At 39.3% G+C, this 22,738-nt stretch overlaps 1 protein-coding gene across 1 annotated transcript in view; it reads left to right on the top strand.

Moving 5' to 3' along the window:
- The window catches only part of NCAM2 (neural cell adhesion molecule 2), a 591,660-nt gene that overhangs the window by 517,537 nt on the left and 51,385 nt on the right, over positions 1-22,738 (top strand). The window contains exon 15 of the mRNA XM_074983463.1: positions 7,413-7,593. Coding sequence (XP_074839564.1) covers positions 7,413-7,593 — 181 coding nt within the window. The remainder of the gene's footprint in view (positions 1-7,412; positions 7,594-22,738) is intronic.

Genomic DNA, 22,738 nt, shown 5'->3' with positions numbered 1-22,738 from the left:
TTGTAGAGCATTACCACCTATCTGCAGTCCCCAGCTGTCTGAAATATGTGTGAGTCACCCGCCAATAATAGCTACAAAGGCACTTTTAACTGACTATTGAAAAACTTGTTTTTCTCTGCTTTTGGGGGGAATCAAGGGGAGTTCACATCTTTTAACACTCAACATGCCTTTTTATTTCTTGTGTGAAGGTTTCTGGTGTTTCCTATTCCCATCTCTTTTTACTTCACACTGGTGATCTGCTTAGTTCCTATAATGATTTTACAGACTTATCCAAGTTGTCTTTGAAGTCAAACATATCCATCTGTTCCTCTGGAGTACCATACCTTTTTGGTTTTCTTTTGTACATCATTTTCAGTTTGGTTGAATACTACAATGAAAAATTAAAGTCTTTTTTCTTTCCCCCCACCTCCCCCCCCACTGATTTACATCCCTTTATGTAGTGCATCAATAAAGCTGTCTCAGTAAACCATTCAAATAAGTTGTTTCCTTTTGAAGATTGCTCCCTGTTTTCACTAGTCACAATCATTTGGGCTTTTGCACTGTTAAGATTTTGGTCAGGAAGTTGCGGTGGGCTTCAATTCGCTTTGGTTCTTTCTTTAATTTGCACTAGGACATATTTATTTACTTATATGGGTATTTTAGGAGAAAGAATGGTGCTCTTTCTTCCTCCTCTGAGACACCTATCACATGGCAGTTGAGTATCTGGATCTGGTTTCTCAGGATTCCACTTTGGCTGCCAGTTTCTTGAATTTACTTTGTATTTGACTAATAGGTGTGGTGTCATCTGTTTCTACATCTCAGTTGACCCATAGGCATTTATGTGTTTAAACAAGTTAGAGGGGATTAGACATGTAGGTGCTTTTCATAAACCCATTAGGAACTTATAAGTATCTGAAGGTACCTAATACCTTTAAAACGTGACCCTTAGCCATTTTTAAAAAATTATCAATTGGCTTCATACTTGTCTCTAAGCACTTATCAAGGACTTGGCATGATACATATGTGGCGAATAATATTCTTTGATCTGTGGCTTTGTGAGGTTTCTTTCAGCAGACAGATTAGAATTTCAAATGAAAACTCTCTCAGCCTTAAAATTAATGGAAGTTGGCATTCAGATCTCCTAGACAGCTTTGAAAATTGCAGTCATAATTGTGCTCAGTGACCAGGTTTACAGCATCTGTGATATAGTTAATAAGCAGTATTACAGAAAACAAAACCAAAAAACAGGGAAATCTTTTAAGCTGCTGCTGTTTTAATCATAACGTCTAAACATTTGCATTTCTTGATGTATATTAGAAACAAAGCTGCTAATAGTACTATTAATGGTATGCCTGTGTACTTAAAGGACCAGATTTTAGATTTGCAAGTCCTCGCTTTCTGGAGTTTCTTACCTTTTATATGTTGGTAAAGCATTCTGTACAGCATTCTATAAATAATAAATAATTATTATAATAACAAGAAAAGCCTAATGAGGTACAAAGCTTTCTTTACGATTCTGTCTCTATGCTTCTAAAGACACCAATTAAAGGGGCTTCGCAGAAACAGGGAGATTTATTCAAAGAGTGAGTGGGTTCACACATACTCTAGCAAAGAAATAAGCTTGAGTATATTGATCAGTAATATCCTGAGTAAAGGACTCAGGAAAATTCATATGAGGTGTCTGTGATAGAACAACAGATTCCTTCAACACCTATTTCTCTGTTTACCTAAGATGCCACTGGTGGGCTCTGAAGACAGGTGTTATCTGTGTTTAGAAAAAGATGAGTTAGAAAAGCTTGAGGGAATCCCAGACACTCATTCTCTCAATTTTTGTTTATTCTAATTGTTACCAATTTGCATTAGTGACTTACTGCTAAATCTTACCCACACAATCTTTTCCTTCAGTTCAGTCCTTGGATTTCTTCTTTTGGAAAGAATATGTCTCACACATGATACACTTACAACTATGGTGCCACCTTGTGACTATGGCTGGTTCTATATTCAACTCCAGTTGGAGGGGGCATGGTAATGAGGCAGTTTGAAGCAGGCTAGTGAGGCTCTCACATGCATATTCATTAGTATAATGGTGGTCACATGAATTTCGAAGTGCAGACTTGGAAATGCAGACTGGCAGTGTAGATGTGGGCGGCTTTGAAATAAGAACCCCACTTCAACATTCCCTTACTCCCAATTAGTCCTGTGGGATGAGGAATAAGGCCTTTGTTGACTGTTTCTGTTTGCAAAACAAGAAGTGTGGATGCTCCAGGGGGCCCTTGACAGACAAGGGCTTTTGGTTCACTGGGCAGCCCTGTTTGCTGAGCTTCCAGTTGGTCGCTCTGTCGAGAGAGCGGCCAGGCAGTCTAGCCGCTCTCTGTCAACAGAGAGGATTGCTCTTTCCATCCACTTTTGTGCATGGATGTGATCAGTCAACAGAAGTTTTTCTGGAAGATCTCTTCTGACAATAACTTTTGTCAACAGATCTCTATAGTGCAGACATAGCCCTTGACTCAGTCCTCCAGCCGAGTGATTGTAAATCCTCCCCTTTCAGGGTTGCAAAGTCCCATTGGGTCAGCAACTCAACTGTCATTCAGTTGGCCTTCCAATCTAAGGTCATGTCCATTGCCATTTTTCCAGTGTCTGACAGGGGAATCTGGTCCAGCCCATTACTCTTTGTTTCACTTCAGGGACCTTTTGTCTAGGAAGTACAGTATGTTAGCTCTATCTGCTCTTTTCCTGGACTCCTTGCTGCTTCCTTCTTGATATTCTGGACCTCCTCTGAGTTTGCTAGCAAAACTTCTTCATCTCACAAGTAAATGCAAACTACTGAACTCTGTAACTGAAACACACTTCTTTACTCTCAGTCAACTGTTGCAGTCAACTTCCCCTTGTAGCCCCTTTCTGCTGACAGTTTCCTGGCTTTGTACCCAGCCCTGTCTCCTCAGCTCGCTTCAACTTTCAGTCAGCCTTGAAATCCCTGGTTCTTCCTCAGTTGCAGCTTATCAAGTTGATTAACCTCACTTAATCTGTTCTTGCCATCCCAATACCCTTATATCTGGGTTTCTGTTGCTGTCTGGGCTTTAGAGTATAGAGATAGGATTTGGACTTTGGGCCTTTTAGGTATTCATGTACTTACTCAATCTTAAAATGGAGTCCAAAGAACATGGATTGTATTATCATAGAGCACAGACATAGATTTTAGGAAAAAGAACTTCAGCTCTCACAGATGTATTTGTACAAACAAACAAGCAAACAAACAAAACAAAAACCCTCACATACAAGTGTAATATGTTGCAATCTCTATAGCTACACACTATGGCTGTGTCTACACTAGTGAGTTCTATTGAAAAAATATGCCTTTTTGGAAAGAACTCATGGAGCATCTACATCCAAAATGCACTCTTTTCATCTGAAATTGAAAGAACACAGCACTTTTTCTATCAGCCCTCTTCATCTCTCAAATGATGAAGAGCACCTTTTTCCAAAAGATTCTTTCAGGAAAAAAAAAAGTATGTAGGTGGCCTGGAGGCTCTCTTTTTGAAACAGCAGTCTTCACGGCACTGGATTTTTCGATCCCTGGCCTGTTCTTTCAAAAGAGCAGGGGCTGTGTGGATGCGCTTTATCGAAAGAGCAGATCAATTTTTTATCTGTTTTTTGTTTTGTATGTGTGTGTGTGGGCATGCTCTTTCGAAAGAAGCTTTTTCATAAGAGGTCTTCCAGAAGAACTTCTTTTGAAAGATCGCTGTAGTGTAGTACCAAAATGTCATTATATATTACATCCAAAAACTATGTTAAAAATGTAAAGGTTACAAAGTCAAACACCCAAAAGGCAGGAAATTTGAGAATTAAGATTTCCTGTAACTCTTAATTCAGCCCCATTGTTGCACACATTATTTTACAGTCTTTAAATACATAATTGCATGCTATTTTTCCACAAGACCCCAGCCTCATTCAGTTCACATGATGGAACTGTTCTAGGTATGGAGGAGTATTCTGTAGTGAAAGAGGCTGTTGCCTGTAAGACTTCTCTCTCACAAAAAATGAAATTGCAAGATGTGGAGTGAATGAGGCAGGGGATGGTGTTATGGTAAGGAAGTTGAATGCAGCTCTAAGAACTGGATTCTGTCTCTGTCTCTGTCTCTGTCTCTGCTGCAGCACTTCTGTGTGATGCTAGGCAAGTCTCTTAAACAAAACTTTTCATAGGTGGTAGCTAAATGTGTTTTCTGGGCACTCAGTTTGAGGCCCTAGTGTCTGATTTGCAAAAGTGTTTCATTCACATACCTGTTTGGTCCTTAACTTTGCAATCTTAACATTCTTTTAACATAGTTTATTGGGTGTAATTTCTTATTTCTTCTTACAACAACCACAAAAAACAAAAACAAACCAGAAATTCCAACTCAGTGTGTCAGACTGATTTTCACATCATTCATTGGCAGAGTTGGAACCTTTAGAGCCACCAAACAAACACCTCCTTTCTGCTTTTCTAATGGAATAAATAATAGCTACAGTGACTTGCCAGTCTCTAGGTGGATCATCCATTAAATAGGAGGATCAGAAAAGCGGCCACAACTCTGTCCAGACTCAGCAAGAGAATGTGGAATAACAACAAGCTGTACACTCACACCAAAATGCAAGTCTACAGAGCCTGCATCCTCAGCACCCTCCTTTATGGCAGCGAGACTTGGACCCTGTATGCCCGCCAGGAAAAGAGGCTGCCTCAGGCGCATCCTTGGAATATCATGGGAGGACAGAGTGACCAACACTGCCGTCCTTGAGCAAGCTGGAATCCCAGCCATGCACACCCTCCTCAGGCAGCGTCGACTCCTCTGGCTTGGCCACGTCCACAGGATGAACGATGGAAGGATTCCAAAAGACATCTTGTATGGTGAGCTAGCCTCTGGCAAAAGACCTCCCAGACACCCCCAGTTGCGCTACAAAGATGTCTGCAAGAGAGACCTCAGAGAGGTAGACATCGAGCTGGACAACTGGGAAGATCTAGCAGACGACCGCAGCAGATGGAGGCAGGGGTTACACAAGGGCCTTCAGAAGGGCAAGTTGAAGATCAGACAGCTAGCAGAGGAGAAGCGAGCACACAGAAAGCACAATAAGGACTTGCCAGACACCCACTACATCTGCAAGAGATGCAGCAAGGACTGTTACTCTCATGTGGGTCTTTATAGTCACAATAGATGCTGTAAATGAAGTCCTCAATTGAAACTTTAAAGGGCGCGATCCATAGTCTATGCAGACTGAAGGATGCCTACTACTACATATATGTTGCACTTGGTTTAACAGCAATTAGTTGATATCCTGGGATTCAGGAAAGTTAGGTTCTATTTAAGCTCTTTACTGAATGCAGACCCTTCTGCCCCTTATTTCCCCAAATGTGAACCATTATGCCACTACCCGTCCAATACCATCTTTCTCCAAATCCCAATCACCTTCTGTAAATAATCCTGACCCATATCTGGGCTCCCTGTCTGGGTTCTAATCTTTTGTCCATTCTTACTCCTCCTCCTAGTCTCTTTCCCTAAATGTGTCATCTTAATATCCTTCTCCCGCTCTTTGTCCTATTCTTTTTGTCCAGGCAGACCCAATAGTCAGACTCCCCAATCTGCTCATCTGATCACTCTCCCAACACACAGTGCAGAGATCTCCCAACCTCACTGTCTTCTGCCACTATACTGTGCTCTTCATTGGATCCCACTCATCCCACCCAACTCTTTGTTTTCAGTCTCAGTCTCTTTGCATACCATTTCTATCCTCAGCTTCACTGGCTTATAACTGCGGGCAGCATTTGTTGTGCTGCCTAAAGTATGTCCCATTTCAATATGTTTACATATTTATTTTTTATGATTTTAACTGTGTAACTTAAGCTGCTAAAAGACTATTTTATATATCATCTTTGAAATGTAATATCTCTATCAAATAACTTTTGTTACTTTTGCTGTTGAGCTCCTTACCTACATGTTTTATTTAAGTTTCAATTAAAATAAGACAGATTTGCACAGATTATTTAATTACACGTATTAAATTAGATGCTTAGTGTCAAAGTTAGTAACCATAGAAAGTATGAATTAAAATACTGTAAAATATACTGTACATGAAATTATAGACCCTACAAATTGTTCTGTAAATTACTTCATAGCCTACCTGAGTGGGACATGCTATTTGCTTGAGTGTTAATGAAGGACCACTGAATTTCCATCATTGCTTGGAATTCTGCACTGAAGCTAAGGACATATGAGCTGCGTCTACACGTGCACGCTACTTCGAAGTAGCGGCACCAACTTCGAAATAGCGCCCGTCGCGTCTACACGCGTCGGGCGCTATTTCGAAGTTAACTTCAACGTTAGGCGGCGAGACGTCGAAGTCGCTAACCTCATGAGGAGATAGGAATAGCGCCCTACTTCGACGTTCAACATCGAAGTAGGGACCGTGTAGACGATCCGCGTCCCGCAACGTCGAAATTGCCGGGTCCTCCATGGCGGCCATCAGCTGGGGGGTTGAGAGATGCTCTCTCTCCAGCCCCTGCGGGGCTCTATGGTCACCGTGGGCAGCAGCCCTTAGCCCAGGGCTTCTGGCTGCTTCTGCGGCAGCTGGGGATCTATGCTGCAGGCACAGGGTCTGCAACCAGTTGTCAGCTCTGTGTATCTTGTGTTGTTTAGTGCAACTGTGTCTGGGAGGGGCCCTTTAAGGGAGCGGCTTGCTGTTGAGTCCGCCCTGGGACCCTGTCTGCAGCTGTGCCTGGCATCCCTATTTCGATGTGTGCTACTTTGACGTGTAGACATTCCCTCGCTGCGCCTATTTCGATGTTGGGCTGAGCAACGTCGAAGTTGAACATCGACGTTGCTGGCCCTGGAGGACGTGTAGACGTTATTCATCGAAATAGACTATTGCGATGTCGCAACATCGAAATAAGCTATTTCGATGTTGGCCGCACGTGTAGACGTAGCCATGCAGTCACAAATCTGGTTTTATGAACATTTATGTATTGCATTCAGTAACTGGTCAACTTAGTTTATATTGAGGATTTTCTTTTAAAAACCACTGATTATAATAAAATAATTGAAACTTCATTTATGCTAAATTAAGCAGTCTTTTACCCCTTCAATAACATACAAATCATGGTTCTCCTGTACTTCGAAATGAACATCAGTACTTGACCAGAATACAATTTTAGAACAAATTTTCAAACACAGGCACCTGATAATAAGTTCCTAAATGCATAGTGAAGAGCCAAATTGAAAAGTGTCCTAATTTCAGAGGAGCTGATTACACACCTCACTTGGAAAGCAAAATGGACTGTGAGAGCTCACAGCCTTTGAAAAAAAGAGTTCTATATATAGGGCTTAATTTAGGTTATGCAACCTGAAAAAGTTTGGCCTTAGTCTCTTAATTTGTGATTACTTAAACTAATGTTTGCATCTTTACAGAAAGATAAGGAAGACCACTGGCTAGAGAAAAGAGTACAGGGTAGTAGAGACCACATAATCTTAGAGCATCTGCAATGGACCATGGGTTATGAAGTACAAATTACCGCTGCCAATAGACTGGGTTATTCCGAACCAACGTTGTATGAGTTCAGCATGCCACCAAAGCCCAACATTATTACTGGTAAGTTAATTTTAAAATGTAGCTTCATATTGACCTGGTTGTTTTCTGTTGATAGCAATGAATATGTGAGGTTTTTAGTTCTTGTTGCAGTCTCTAGACTTAAGCTTATTGGCAACAGAAAATCTTTTAAACTGACTGGATTTGAGGTCGCAGGAGTCTTTATTATCAGCAAAGATCGAATTTATAACCCCTAAACTGGAATAGGATACCATTATGCTATGCATTTACCTGCACAGTGGAAAGACAATCTCGGCCCCAAAGGCCTCTCAGTCACAGCACTTTTCCTATTGCTGCTATAGCTATTATTGAAGTCATCTCTAATTGCAGAAGAAACACAGCATCCCAAACTCAGTTATCAGCAGTTAATAAGAGAGATTGTTGTTATTCAGACAGGCAATTGCTGTACCTTTGCACGTTTTATTTTTAATGGTTTATGTTCCCTGATGTAAACCAATTCATGTATTGGGATCCTGGGAATCAGTCCAAATCAATGGGACTACTCATGCTTTAAATTAAGCATGGGATTAAGAGTTTTGCTTGAGCAAGTTGCATACTCAGCACCTTACAAAATCACGCCTTTAAATGGGGTTGTTTTGATTTAATCTCTTTAATTCATCCTTAAGGTACTTAGTTTATAAAGTTCTAAGGGTCCAACTCTGCCAGTGTCACTGCTCCTATAAATAAAGTTGCTCATGTGTTTAAGTGCCTACATAATTTGGTGTTAACAGTTTAAAAAGCAAAATTATGCAGCCATGCAAGACTAACAGTGTTTCAGTTATTCACTCTTTGAGGGTAAAAATTTAACCTTTTACAATGATTGCAAACTGAAATTTGAGATACAACTTGTCAATTCTCATCCACCATTTTTCATAACAGTCCAAATATATTCATTTATTTTATGCAATAGACAAATTAGTTTTTAGGAGTTGTAGATATTTTGTGATCTGCTATAAATCAAACACACCTTGATTTAAAAAATTTGGGTTTTGAAGGTTTTAGTCCAGATTTTGAACTGTTATATTTGATAATAAGATCAAAATGAAATAACTAGCAGTGACACCAAAATTTAAAACCCTTTGCAGTGTCTTATTGTCACAGAGGTTTTATGTGTTCTGTAATTTTCACAGGTAATATATTACACTAAAATAAAAAAAAATAATTTCCAAATATATTGCAAAGCAACAGAAGAAGGGAGAGAAGTAATACCGTATAAATTCCTGCATTTCATATGGTGTCTTACCATATTAACAGCATTGGTTTCACTAATGTAGCACTGACTCCAAATGAGCTACATACTTGTATCACTGGAAATGTTACAAATAATGAACCAGTTGTTTGTTTTCCCTCCTGTTATCTAATTGTTTTTTTCAGTAGCCAGTCAAACCACTACATTGCTAGAGTTTTTTGTTTTGTTTTGTTTTGTTTGTTTAAATATATATATATTTTTTTTTTCAAGAGAAGTGTCTTAGCCTCTGCTTTCCCCGTACTATTAGTTGATATTAAAAGTGAAATTTCCTGATTCATATATAATTGAGATGCAAGGCACATAACATAGTAAAGGTAATTCAGATCAAATCAAGCCCTAATGTAAGAAGGGTGTTGACTTTGACCAGGGTAGGTGTAAGTCAGGAAACACTTGTTTGGGTCTTGACAAGGGCTCAACTCCCTCACAATGCAATCTCCTTATGTTTGATCCTGCAGTGAAAGGGGCTGCCTTATGGTATTCTTCTGTTGGCCACAGAAGCACTGAGGATCACAGTTCAACAGTATGATTTTACCTCATGACTAAAATGGAGATGTGGTGTAAAAAAAAAAATCCACCTCTTCTCTTAGCAATTATTTTAGGGAAGTTCTATGGCCTGTCTTATGCAGAAGGTCAGATTAGATGATAAAGTAGTCCCTTGTGGTCTTTCTTTCCTCTTGGAGAAAACAAAAAACAAACCAAAAAACACTTGCGAACCAAAAATGTAACAGAACCTTGTGAAAAATAGAGAAAAGTCAAACCTTATACCTGTGATGTAATTTGAGTAATTTACCAATATGAAAGTTTCACCTTAAATGCTTCTTATATACAAATATAGCTAATGAAACCTAATCTTACCCATTTATGATTGTTTAATATCATATATCGTTGCAATAACTGACATACAAAATGCCTGTATGAGTAATAGCAAAGCTTTATACTTTGTGGATAGAAGGGAGTTCAGGTAAACCATCTAAATGGAGATGGAACATTTTTCATTTTCTACACATGCTTTTGCAACTGTGTAGCTTAGGGGATTTCTTAACAGTGCTCTCACATAAACCTTACTAGCATAAAGGAGAAGTCAGACTATTTGAACATGTAGCATACAGTCCCTTTGATATGGGTAATTTTTGCAATTATGATTGTGTAACTAATTAGTTTCCTTGACAACTACTTTTGCAAAGCCTAAAGTGGGTGTGAAATTAACATCCTATAGGAATTCTGTGGAAGCTTTTTCTAAATGATCTGAATGTTTTGCCAGAAAATACTCAAAATCTCCATGGTATTCACAGTAGCTGTCTGCGAACCCATCCTCCAGGATATGTTACTTAGTTACCTACCATGTACGATGTGTGTATTTTGTTTTGCTTTTGTTCTTAATCTCTTTCACAATAATAGTGAGGAAAAATTTTGAAATTTCGATCCGGACCCCTGTACTAACTTGCATGCATCTTTAACTTTAAAGAGATGACTGATCTCCTTAATTTTAGTGGATCTACTCACATCTAAGACAAAGAAAACTGGCAGTTTTTTTTCTCTTGTATCACATATTTTACTATATGGGTTTCATGAGACATTTTTATTTTAAGTGCTGACCCCAGTTGCAGTGTATTGTATTAACAGCCCTTGAACAGTCAAAATCTCTGTGTGGTTTCTACAGAGTGACCTTTGCTGCCACAGTTGAGCTTTTTGCTTACGCTTTTGTACAAATGGCTGTCAGTTGTGCTAAAGCACCTTCACTCCTTCTGACCAAAGTTATTTAGTGATGAGCAAAGATGGGCGATCTGTTTAATACATGATATTTTCTTTGATTTTCCCCTATGCCCAATAGCAGCAAAGATGTCAGTGTTCATCATACTAAACCAATACTTTATATCATCAGTATTGACTAGAAATGACAGCTTTATGAGATCTAACGTTTCATCTCCGAGGGAATGTATTTCAATGCATTTTTATATAAAGGCAACAAGATTGTGGGTTTGTTTGTTTGTTTGTTTGTTTGTTTGTTTGTTTGTTTGTTTGTTTGTTTGTTAAGATTAACTGAGTAAGGAAGAGTGAAGTCCATATAAATATAATGGCCCCTTTTTTCCGCCTGTGTCCAAGACATTTGTTTAGGCACTTTGCTGGCTTCACTGATTAGCATGTCACAGAAATAATAATCATTTTCAAACTGGATGGTGACAATCCTGGGAACTTCTCATGTCTATGAAAGACTTCTTTCCACATTTCTAACATATTTTAAATTGCTCCTTCAGTTTAACACAAAGGCTACGTCTGCAATAACCCAAATCTTCAAAATGGCCATGCAAATGTCCATTTCAAAGATTACTAATGAGGCACTGAAATGAATATTCAGAACCTCATTAGCATGCTGCCAGCTGCGTCTCTTCGAAATTTCCATGTTTCACTGCTTCACAGCTCATCCAGATGGGGTTCCTTTTTGAAAGGACCCCGCCAACTTCAGAGTTCCCTTATTTCTATCTACTGATAGCAATAAGGGGATTTCGAAGTTGGCAGGGTCCTCTTGAAAAGGAACCCCATCCGGACAAGCCGCGTGGCAGCAAAATGCAGCAATTTCAAAGAGCCATGACCGGCAGCATGCTAATGAGGCACTGAATATGCATTTCAATGCCTCATTAGTAATCTTCGAAATGGCCATTTGCATGACTATTTTGAAGATTTGGGCTAGTGCAGACACAGCCAAAGAGACAAAAAGCAACAAGTGTAATGTCATGCAGGAGTTCAACATACTCAGCAAAGTGATTTTATGGGGGGAGGGCAAGAAAGCATTCACAATACAAAAAATGGTAGGTTGTTGTTGATTTTGTTTTCTTTATTTTTTAACATATCTTTTGGGGGTTTTGCCAAGTAAGTAAAGAGTATTCATGGGAGGATTTCCACTCACCAGTGCTGTCTGCCTGAATTAGTTATCCTCCTGCCCAATCAGCCTTCTAGGTTCTCAGCTCCTGTCATTAATCTGTTTCAGTTAAAACCATATTACATCCTTATTTCAGTTGCAGTTACATATATTCATCAAGCCACTTTTTCTTTCAATTTTGTGCTCAGCGATCTACATAGAAATGCATTGCCCTACTTTGGGTTCAGATCTGAGTAAATTATAGGTCAAATAGCCAGATATCATGGAACAATTCTTCAAATATTGAAGGTGAAGGAACAGAATCCAGTGCAGTGTTCGTGAATGGTGTTGTCTCTTCAATGCTGCCAGAAACCAAAAAGTAGTAACATTTTTACTTTAATCAATGGTGAGCACATATCATTCAAGACACATTCAAGAAGGAGACCATGTGAATTGAGTTATACTGTTTTTTAGAAACAGGCCACTTTTTAAGCAATACATTCAACTAAGAAATAGTGTCAATGTTAGCTGCTGACTACCAGTTCTTATTCTTGTTTCTTGTTTCTGTGGAAATGTATGTTTCAGTAGTAAAAATAAAGTTATAGGTTTTTAAAAACTTAGCAGGTTTTTATTTTTTTGTGAGGTTGTGGGCTGGCGCCACTGGTCCCTTCTCCTGGAACTAAACTGGAAAAGCTCTCAGTGGCAGCAATAGCTAGTATTGAGAGTCCTCACTAGCAGCTGTAAGTAATAGTTGCAAGACTATACGTCTACACGTGAAGCCTACATCGAAGTAGCCTATTTCGATGAATAACGTCTACACGTCCTCCAGGGCTGGCAACGTCGATGTTCAACATTGACGTTGCGCAGCACCACATCGAAATAGGCGCAGCGAGGGAACATCTACACGCCACAGTAGCACACATCGAAATAAGGGTGCCAGGCACAGCTGCAGACAGGGTCACACGGCGGACTCAACAGCCAGCTACTCCCTTAAAGGGCCCCTCCCAGACACACTTGCACTAAACAGCACAAGATACACAGAGCCGTCAACGAGTTGCAGACCCTGTGCATGCAGCATGAATCCCCTGCTGCAGCAGCAGCAGCCAGAAGCCCTGGGCTAAGGGCTGCTGCACACGGTGACCATAGAGCCCCGCACGGGCTGGAGAGACAGCGTCTCTCAACCCCCCAGCTGATGGCTGCCATGGAGGACCCCACAATTTTGACGTTGCGGGACGCGGATCGTCTACACGGTCCCTACTTCGACGTTGAACGTCGAAGTAGGGCGCTATTCCGATCCCCTCATGAGGTTAGCGACTTCGACGTCTCGCTGCCTAATGTCGAAGTTAACTTCGAAATAGTGCCCGATGCGTGTAGCCACGACGGGCGCTATTTCGAAGTTAGTGCCGCTACTTCGAAGTAGTATGCACGTGTAGACACAGCTTATATCTCCACTAAAAGTGCTCTAGTATTTTTGATTTAAGGGAATTATTTTGCGTGGAAATATATTTTTTCAGAAAGAGTACAATCATCTTTTGAAGGACAAAAACGCACCAACCATTGAGTTTAGGCCAACAGATACTCACATGGGCAGATCTTTTGACAGCAAATAAAATCTCTCTTAGGCTGTGTCCACACTAGCCCAAAACTTTGAAAAGGCCATGCAAATGATCATTTCAATGTTTACTAATGAAGTGCTGAAATGCATATTCAACACCTCATTAGAATGCCGGCAGCTGCCGCACTTTGAAATTGATGCGGCTCGCCGCCGCACAGCTCATGCAGACAGGGCTCCTTTTCGAAAGGACCCCGGCAACTTCGAAATCCCCTTATTCCTAACAGCAGATAGGAATAAGGGGATTTCAAAGTTTCTGGGGTCCTTTCGAAAAGGAGCCCCATCTGGATGAGTTGCGTGGTAGCGAGCTGCGTCAATTTCGAAATGTGGTGGCTGCCGGCATTCTAATGAGGCGCTGAATATGTATTTCAGTGCTTCATTAGTAAACTTCAAAATGGTCATTTGCATGGCCATTTCGAAGTTTTGGGCTAGTGTAGACATAGTCTTTATATTATAAAAAGTTGGATTTTAAGGAGCCTCTAATTATGTTTGCTGATATATATTTTGGTCCCAGGTGTCAAACTGTTAATGTTCTATTAAAAGTTTGTTTAAGTGGAGCACAGTGTTTGGTGTCAGCCCGTTAAAGGTGTGGGGGGGGTCTTCAGGAAGGAAGTCCTCCTTCCGGACGACCCCCCAGGGGCCTCACTGCTACACGCCTTTTTGGAGTCTGGAAGACTGTCTTCTGGACTCCAAATCACGTGACCTTACGCTAATGAGGCATTGTGAATTTACATATGCACCTCATTAGCATATGTTGGGCTGTTTAGTAGCATGCCACTTTTGGAGAAAGTTGCATGTGTAGAAACAGCCTAATGTACTTTGACAAAAGACCAGCTGATTTGACTCCAGAGAGATAAAATTTACAACCTTACATTATTACCATTGGCCACAGTTACAGCCAGACAAAATACAACATTTGCTAAAAAAAATGTCAAAAAAGACTTTCACATCATTACCAAATAAATTAGAATAAATTATTTCCATACAGTGACTCGTGAGAGTGTTAACTATGGGAAGTTTATAGTAATGAAAAAAACAAGGGAGAAATAATGAAAAAACACCAATATCTGCTGTTGCAGCCTAGCTCAAAATCAAAATTAATGGCTACATGGCAAGAGCTTTTACAGATGATATGCAGTGGATTATGAGATCTGGCAACCCATAAAGAAGAAATAGATTCACATTAACCCCCCAAAAACATCTGAAGGCTTGTCAGGGCTTCAAGAGATTCTTCATAACACCCTTCCCCCGAGCTAGAGCTGAGAGCTGCATCCATAGGCTTTATTACTGCACGTCTCAGATATGATTCCCTTTTGCGGAAGGGCTCTGGCCCAGTGTATTCAAATACTCCACATGGCCTATATTTCCTTTCTTTGTTCTTGTCAAAAAGCGGACAAACCCGCATGATTTATAACCAAATCACAATGGAACTCAGCTCCACCATAATCAGTGCCCTTGCTCAGAAAGATGGTGGGATGTCATATGTCATGAATTGCCAGTGGTGTTGCACCTCTGAATGGTAGATGAATCTCACAGCAGGGGCTGAATCCCAATGGCATGGTGCCCATGTTGGGTGATGCTGCTCTGTTTTGTATTAACTTTTGAAGAGTGTCATTGATAACCCTATTTCATGCATAATCCATACCTTCAGATGAAAAATTGTTGGAGTGACTGCAAGACACAAAATACATCTTAATGGTGGGTTGGACCAAAGACTACTGGCAGATCCGACTAGTCAATAGATCTCAAGAGAAAATGGCCTTCACAAGTCCTTTTGGCTAATTGTATCATCTTAATACCATTTCCTTTGGCCTTATGATTCAATGGCCACCTTCCAATGGCGGATGGAATTAGTCCTGCAACCACATGGCCCACACATGGTAGCCTACATGTACAATACAGTCATCATAGTTATGAATGGAAGAAATGCTTCAAATGCATATCGGTTACCCTACAAGCCCATGAGAAAGCTGGCCTCAAACCCAGCAAAAATCGGTTTGGATTTCCTGTAATAATGTACCTTGCCCCATCAGAATGCACAAGCTTAGACTTTAAACTTGCAAGTTACAGACAGTCTAGAAAATTTTGGGATCTGGCAAGGTTCCATAGATGACACATACCCAGTTTTTATAACAGTAGCTGCTCCCCTCACTGTTTTAGTGAAGCACTCAAGCCACAAGAATATTGTCTGAGCGAAAGTCTGTGATGTAGCTTTCAGGACCTTGGAAAAAACTCCTTAGCAAAGAAAAAACTTATAAGCAAAGAACCACCATCTCTCTTCCACCCTGGCTTCATATGATGGTTCATAGATGCTTAGGTCATTGGGTTAATGGCAATACAGTACTAAGATTTGGATGTTGAAGAATATGCAATCCTCTATTCCAGCTAGAATCTACTTTTTTTTTCAGAGAGTAGGCCTATAGACATAGAAAAAGAGACCTTCTTGCTGAAATGGGCCATATAGGTATTGCAATTCTACCTACTGGGAAACATTCTCCTGTTGATAACTAACCATGCATCCCTCCTGTGGCTAAATTCCATGAAAAATACCTAACTGATGGATTATGAAATGGTATTTGGCCTTATATCTTCCACGTAGACCAGAGGCTTGGGGATAAACATCAAAATGTAGATTTCTTTTCTTGAGGTGGGGGACTGCAAGGCTGTATGTACACCAGCAAGTTCTTTTGGAAGATTTTTCAGAACTAGGGGCTCTTTCACAAGATCCCACAGAGCACCTACACACAAAAAAGTGTTTTTTTCTAAAGTAAATCAAAAGCATGTGGTGCTCCTTTGGAAATCACTCTTGCCTTCCTGTTTCAGGAAGAGTGCCCCCTTTTGAAAGCTTCTTTTGAAAGGAAACGTGTAGATGCTCTGCAGGCCCTTTTCTTTCAATCCCTGGCCCGTTTTTTCGAAAAGCAGGGGCCGTGAGGACACTCTCTATCAAAAGAGTGGATCAATTTTTTGATCCGTTTTTATGTGTCTGGATGCTATCTTTCAAAAGAAGCTCTTTTGGAAGAGATCTTCCAGAATGGCTTCTTTCGAAAGATGTCTATAGTGTAGACAAAGCCCAAGTGTTGGACTTGGACACCCCAAAACTGAATTTAAGGGGAGAGCACTCTGGGGCAGACAGACCCCACAAAGGAGAGAGTGGAATTGGAACAGCTGTGGGCCCAAGAAGACCCACCTTGGCAGGCCTGCTGGGGATTCTCCACATGGAAGGGGTTTAAAAGGGAGTCTATTCAGTATAGCAGTGTAGTGTCTAAAGAGATACAGACATATGCTCACTGCTATGGAGGGATTATACCAGGAGAGTATCCCCAAAAGGACGACTGCATCATGAAACTTGGATTTCTCCAGCCTGCAGAGGCCAATGGGCCTTCTTTTGCACGGGACAATTGCAGGCTCTCACACACCCCAAGGAGTGACAGAGCGGTAGGAAGAGACAGAGGAGTGTGTTAGCCAGACCACAGGTAGTAGATGCCTCCTCTTTAGTGCCCAAGCATGATACTTGGTCAGAATGCCGTGGATTGGGGTGGCTTATGTTCCCCTGCTGCTAGTGATGACTGATTCCACAGAGTGATATCACTAGTAGTAGTATCACCTCAATTACTATACACAAAACTTCCACTGTAACCAAAACTATGCATAATAATGTCCACATTTTTCCATGTAAATGGTACAATTCTTAAAAATTATTTCAATAAAATAGGATTATTAAGCATAGCAGAACATTGAAATGCTTAACCATAATTTACATAAACCATACATTAATTGACATAAGGTAGCTGTCACATTAAATGTAATGGATAGCATGTTGCTTTCCAATTTTAAAAGTCCACTACTCTGTCAAATTAGAGATGACAATTTTAAGCATGTTTCTTATGAAAATGTGTGTCTGAAAGAGCTGTCATAAATCAGGTATGATGACAAAGATATTATTATGTATTAAAATCTTAGCACACTAACTTCCACATCACTCAAGGAAAAAAAGTTTCTCTCCATGTTGATTTATTCAATATTTCCTAAAGCAAAATGTTGCTTTTAAAAAGGCTGATAGTCATGACTCCTGAGAAGAATATTTTCTATGAAAAATAAAATTCTGTAGACCCACTGTACATACTCCCAGTAAATGACTAGTTTGATCATATTATGTTCTTTCAACTCATTATTCAAGAGTTCTCATGGTATTGGGTTTTTGATTGTATGACAATTTGAAGGAAGTCCATTGTTTCTACAAAAGTCATATACATATGAAAGCAAGGTTATTAATGTTGTCAACCAAGTTTAAGGTGTACTGAAAACACTTCATGCAGGTTCAAGCACTGGCTCTCTCACAGATGTCCTGTGTGACCATGGGCAAGTTCTGTAAACTTCCTGTGCCTCTGTGACACATCTGGAAAAGGGCACAGTGAGGAATAATAGTCTCCCACCCTCTGTCTTTGTAGACTACAAACTCTTCACAGCAGGGGCTATCATCTAGAATGTGTTTGTCCAGTACCTTGGATAATGTTACTCCATTAGCCTTTGGGTGCTACTGTCATTTAAATTATGACATTGGTAATTATAAGAAAGAACTTACATAGTATGATTTAGACTATACTTAGCTCTTTTGGTTCCCTCCTACTATCACAATTACCAGTCTTAAAAATTCACATCTTTAAGTCAGTTGAATTTAATGCATCCTGTACCATTGCTATCTCTAGACCAGATTCTTTACAATTGAACCATTTTCTATAAATCTGCCTACCCTTCTTATTTTGGTCAGTATCCATAATCCCATATTGATAGCTGTTCCACCATGTTTTTCCAGAAATCTGAATGTGCAGTTGTGTAAATTCAACTATATAAACATTTTGTTTAAGAAGACAAAAGTTTCATAATTGGGACCATCATTTACAAGCCAGAAAAATAAATATTTGACATACTATGCTGCAGTTATCACTGCCATAGTCATAAATACCAATGGGCTCTGTACACATAAATCCACACATTACATTGATTGGTCTTCAAAAATGGCATTTGCAATGATTAAAAGTCTCAGGAGATGGCAATTGGACGTGGAGTATTTTCCCACTAGTCTCAAAGGCTGCAGCATCCAGTATTACTTCAGTGGCCTGTTTGAAATGAGTTCAACAGTCTCAAATTCCATGTGAGTAAGTGTCCCACAATTCAAAGACCAGCTGCACAAGGAAACACTCTTGTGGTAGTATGAACATAAGTGCTGGGTGAATAATTTATAGAATCAAATTATTTAGCTTTTCTTTGTGAGCATGAATGAAAACTATGAACAGACACTTCACTTTTATGAGTTTTATTCATGTTTTACAATTGTTCAACAATTGATGCAAGTGAAAGCATTTCGGTCTATGGGTTGATCTTTACTATTGCTTCAGGTATCCACTATTTGAAATTCATGCTGGAAGCTTGTTTCACGTTGGTTGACTGTTTGCTGATTTAGGGTGTTTGACAAACACTCCACCATAAATGTTCAGGGTTATAAATATTAAGTAAAGATGAATTTCTCTTTCTGTTTTCACAAACATTCTTCCAGACATAAATTAGCTCATTTGAGTTGTTGTGAAATATTCATAACCTCTCTCCCTCATACTCTATCACCTCTGCTCAGTATAGAGATGATGGAGTGAGGACACAATTCAGCAAAACATTCAGGTTTGCTTAATAAGACTGTTCATATGCTTAAAACAAAGAGGCTACGTCTACACTAGCATTCCTCTTTCGAAAGAGGCATGCAAGTGAAGTAAATTGAAAGGCAAATGAGGCACATATTTACATATCTGGCACCTTATTTGCATATTATTTCAAAGGAGCTTCTTTCAAAAGAAGAAAAGCAGTGTAGACACGGCTCTTTCAAAAGTAATCCCCATCTTTGAAGGAACCATCCTTCCTAAAAAAAAAAAAAAAAGGAAGAAGGATTCTTTTGAAGATGGGGATTGCTTTCTAAAGAGCCACATCTACACTGCTTTTGTTCTTTCAAAATAAGCTCTTTTAAAAGAAGAATATGCAAATGAGGTGCCAGATATGTAAATCAATGCCTCGTTTGCATTTTTATTTCCTTCATTTGCATGCCTATTTTGAAGAGGAATGCTAGTGGAGATGTAGCCCAAGTGTCCATATCTATTGTGATGGATTAGGTCCTGAAGCAAGGGGAGTGAATATCCCTTATGCCCATGAAAGTGGTTCCTCCTAAGCAATGAAGGGAAATATGTATGTCTACCATAGAGGCGCTGCTTCTTCTGTGGATTAAACATTTTCATATCCAGTTTTGTCACTCTTACAACTTCAGAAGAACTCATCTTTCATTTTAAAAAGTACAACTCCTGTCAGCATTTTCAACTTATTTTTTTAATGTTAGAGTGTTTAAGGGTGACTGTCTTTAACATTGTATAAATATTGCATTAATTATTTTTCTCTTTTTCTTTCCCACCCTTGTTTTTTTCTTTTAATTTTTACTTTTTCATATTTTACAACCTTTTCGCTTTTTTCTCAAATTTACTTTTTTCTTATACACCAATTTTCTATAACAATCTTCATCAATGTAGATAGATGCTGCGAAGCCACTAAAGCTGAAAATGGAAGCCAATCGTGGCAGCAGAATGCTGCTGTTTTTTCTTTCATTATCGCTATAAATCTATTGCGCATGTTTTGATATTATTGATTCAATAAGCAGTATGCTTTCTCCTTTTTCCCTGAGAATGTAATTTTCAGGGGGAAATAAATAAAGACATGGATAAAAAGTTGGATTTTCTGGGGCTCTTCTAATATATCTATATTTCCGATTGATACGATAATGTAAGTAATCGATTAATCTATGCATGAAAAATTCTCCCAGGTGGCTTTTTATCAACACAAAAACCATATGTCTTATAGCAAGCACTAATAAGTGACAATGATTGGCTGTTCTTCTGTGTTCATAATTTTATTAATTTTTCTCATTTGCACTTTGTGTACCTAAGAAACATGTATAGGCCATTGTATGCCATTGTGGGTGCTGTGGGTTCTCACGTTTGTCATGTGTCTGTCTTTCATGAGAAAATTTTGATCTCATATCTGCCCTGTGCATGTAATCCCTTTAATTTTTTTTATATATTATTTATTCTATCAAATGTTCCACTTGATTACCTCTTTTGTGGTATTTAAAACTAAGAATTATAAATAATAACTTTTTATGCTTTAGCAGGAGGGAATGAATCACAATCCTATCCTAGTTAAGCTTTGTGCCTTTCTCTGCTTAATGTATTTTACTTTCCTTTTTCTTTGCTACCAAAATGCTCTATCCACATAATAGTTATCCACAGTTATACCCTAAGTTGATGAACACTTACTGCTCCTTTCCTTGCTCTTGGAAAAAGTAAAGCTACCATTCCCAACCATTGTATTCCATTGATTGTGTTGGTCATGAAAGACAAGTCCAGAATTTTTAACCTTGAAATTTAACAAAGAACAGCAAAAATAGTTTTGACTCATATGAACCAAGTTGGCATACTTAAAAAAGTAGGTGTGATCAGTTAGATCCAAATACAGATCCTTCTTTTTGCATAGGTATTCATTGTGGCTGTGGTGACACTACCCCTCCTTTTTGGAAGGGGCACGTTAATGAGGGAGTGCAGAAGATGATAAGGAGGTGCTGACTTGAATATGCAGTACCTCATTAGCATAATGGCAGGTGGACATGATTCGAAAGTGCTGCTTTCAGAATGCACACCGCCCATGTACTTGGGGACCTTTCAAAAGGACCCCCTGACTTCGAGAACCACTTCTTCCTAAAACCAACTAGGAAGAAGCTTTCAAAGTCAGAGGGTCCTTTCGAAAGACCCCTGGCTACATGGGCAGTGTGCGTTCCGAAAGCAGTACTTTTGAATCATGTGCAGCTGCCATTATGCTAATGAGGCACTGCATATTCATGTCAGCACCTCCTTAGCATTTTCTGAACTCCCTCATTGACATGCCCTTTCCAAAAGGGAGGGGTAGTGTCACCACAACCTCTCTGTGGTGAGGATCCACATGGATCTGATAATGGTATCAGACTACATACACAGAAATCATAATTCTGTTACATGTTTAATAATCATAGAAAGCAATGCAGTTCCAGAATAAGGCAGGAACTAGAGTTTTGTGCTAAGAATGTTTTTCAAAAATATAATTAATGCTGTGAAATTGTGCACTTCTTAAGTACCTTTTGTTCCTGTGACAAAAACATCAAGATATTGAACAAAATTACACAGTGTTTTGAAATCTTTTGCTTCGTTTTCATTTTGTGCTTTATAATATTCTTTTGCAAAGGTTATAAATATACTTTATATCTGAAGAAATATTTGCATATGCTTAGTTAGTGTATCTTCAGCAATGTAGAGGAATGCTTCCACATGTTCACAAAACAGGTAAAAGAAGGAAGCAGGCACCAGGCAGAAGGAATCAGACTGGAGTATGGAGGGAGGAAACAGAAAGAATAGAGAGATTTGGGACTATTTGAGCAAGCGGATCCCAGATGAAACCCAAGATGCCTGAATTTCAACTTTCCTGTGATGTCAACAAAGAATTTGAAACACACTTGCAAAAATAGATCCCTTTAGTGACAGTATCAGAGGAGTAGCCATGTAAGTCTATAGCTTCACAAATAGCAAGCACTCCTGTGTCACTTCAGAAGCTAGCACATTTATTACGTTATGAGCTTTTCTAAGTAAAACCCACTCCATCAGATGTGACTTTTAGTGGCAGTCCACATAAATAGTAGCAACCTGCCTTAATGTATTGGTAACTCTGTTTTCTATATGTAATATGGAAATAATATTTAACAGGCATGTTAGGGAAAATTATTCAACTGTGTGAAGTAATTTACATAATCTATTGGTGAGCACCAAAAATACAACCCAGGAGAAAACCAATGATTTTGTCTTCAGAGCAGGATTTAAAAACACACACAATAAGTCCTCCAGGCACATATGGAATAAAGAAGAGAAAACAAAAGTTTAGATACCTGCTTACTTAGTGAGCAGCAGCCCTTCTCTGCATTGAATAAGGCAGAGGACCTGAACAAAAAAGAGGATGTGATTATACCCAAGTACAAGCATAGGCAACCTTTATTCTACAGTTCCAAATGTTGGAATTCCTGAATTTACAAGCTTAACATTCTTTTCGCATAGTGCTTGGATATAATAGATCATATATTTTCTTTGTTCTTCCCTCTTAAAAACAGAACAGAAACTTACTCAGAATATATGTACAACAGCAAAATGTTTGTTTCTAAACAATTAAGCCTTCTGGTGGTTCATCATTTGAAGCACTATGTGGTTCCACCAAATAATTATGCTATTGGAGACAGACATTTCTGATGTCAACAAAATAATGTGCAGTCACACGGAATCTGATAAATTTAAATTATTTAAAGACCTACTGAAGCATCACAGAA

Source organism: Carettochelys insculpta, chromosome 1, assembly GCF_033958435.1.
Source record: "Carettochelys insculpta isolate YL-2023 chromosome 1, ASM3395843v1, whole genome shotgun sequence".
NCBI lineage: Eukaryota > Metazoa > Chordata > Testudines > Carettochelyidae > Carettochelys > Carettochelys insculpta.
Note: the sequence above shows the minus strand (reverse complement) of the source record. Positions and strands in the feature narration are given on the sequence as shown.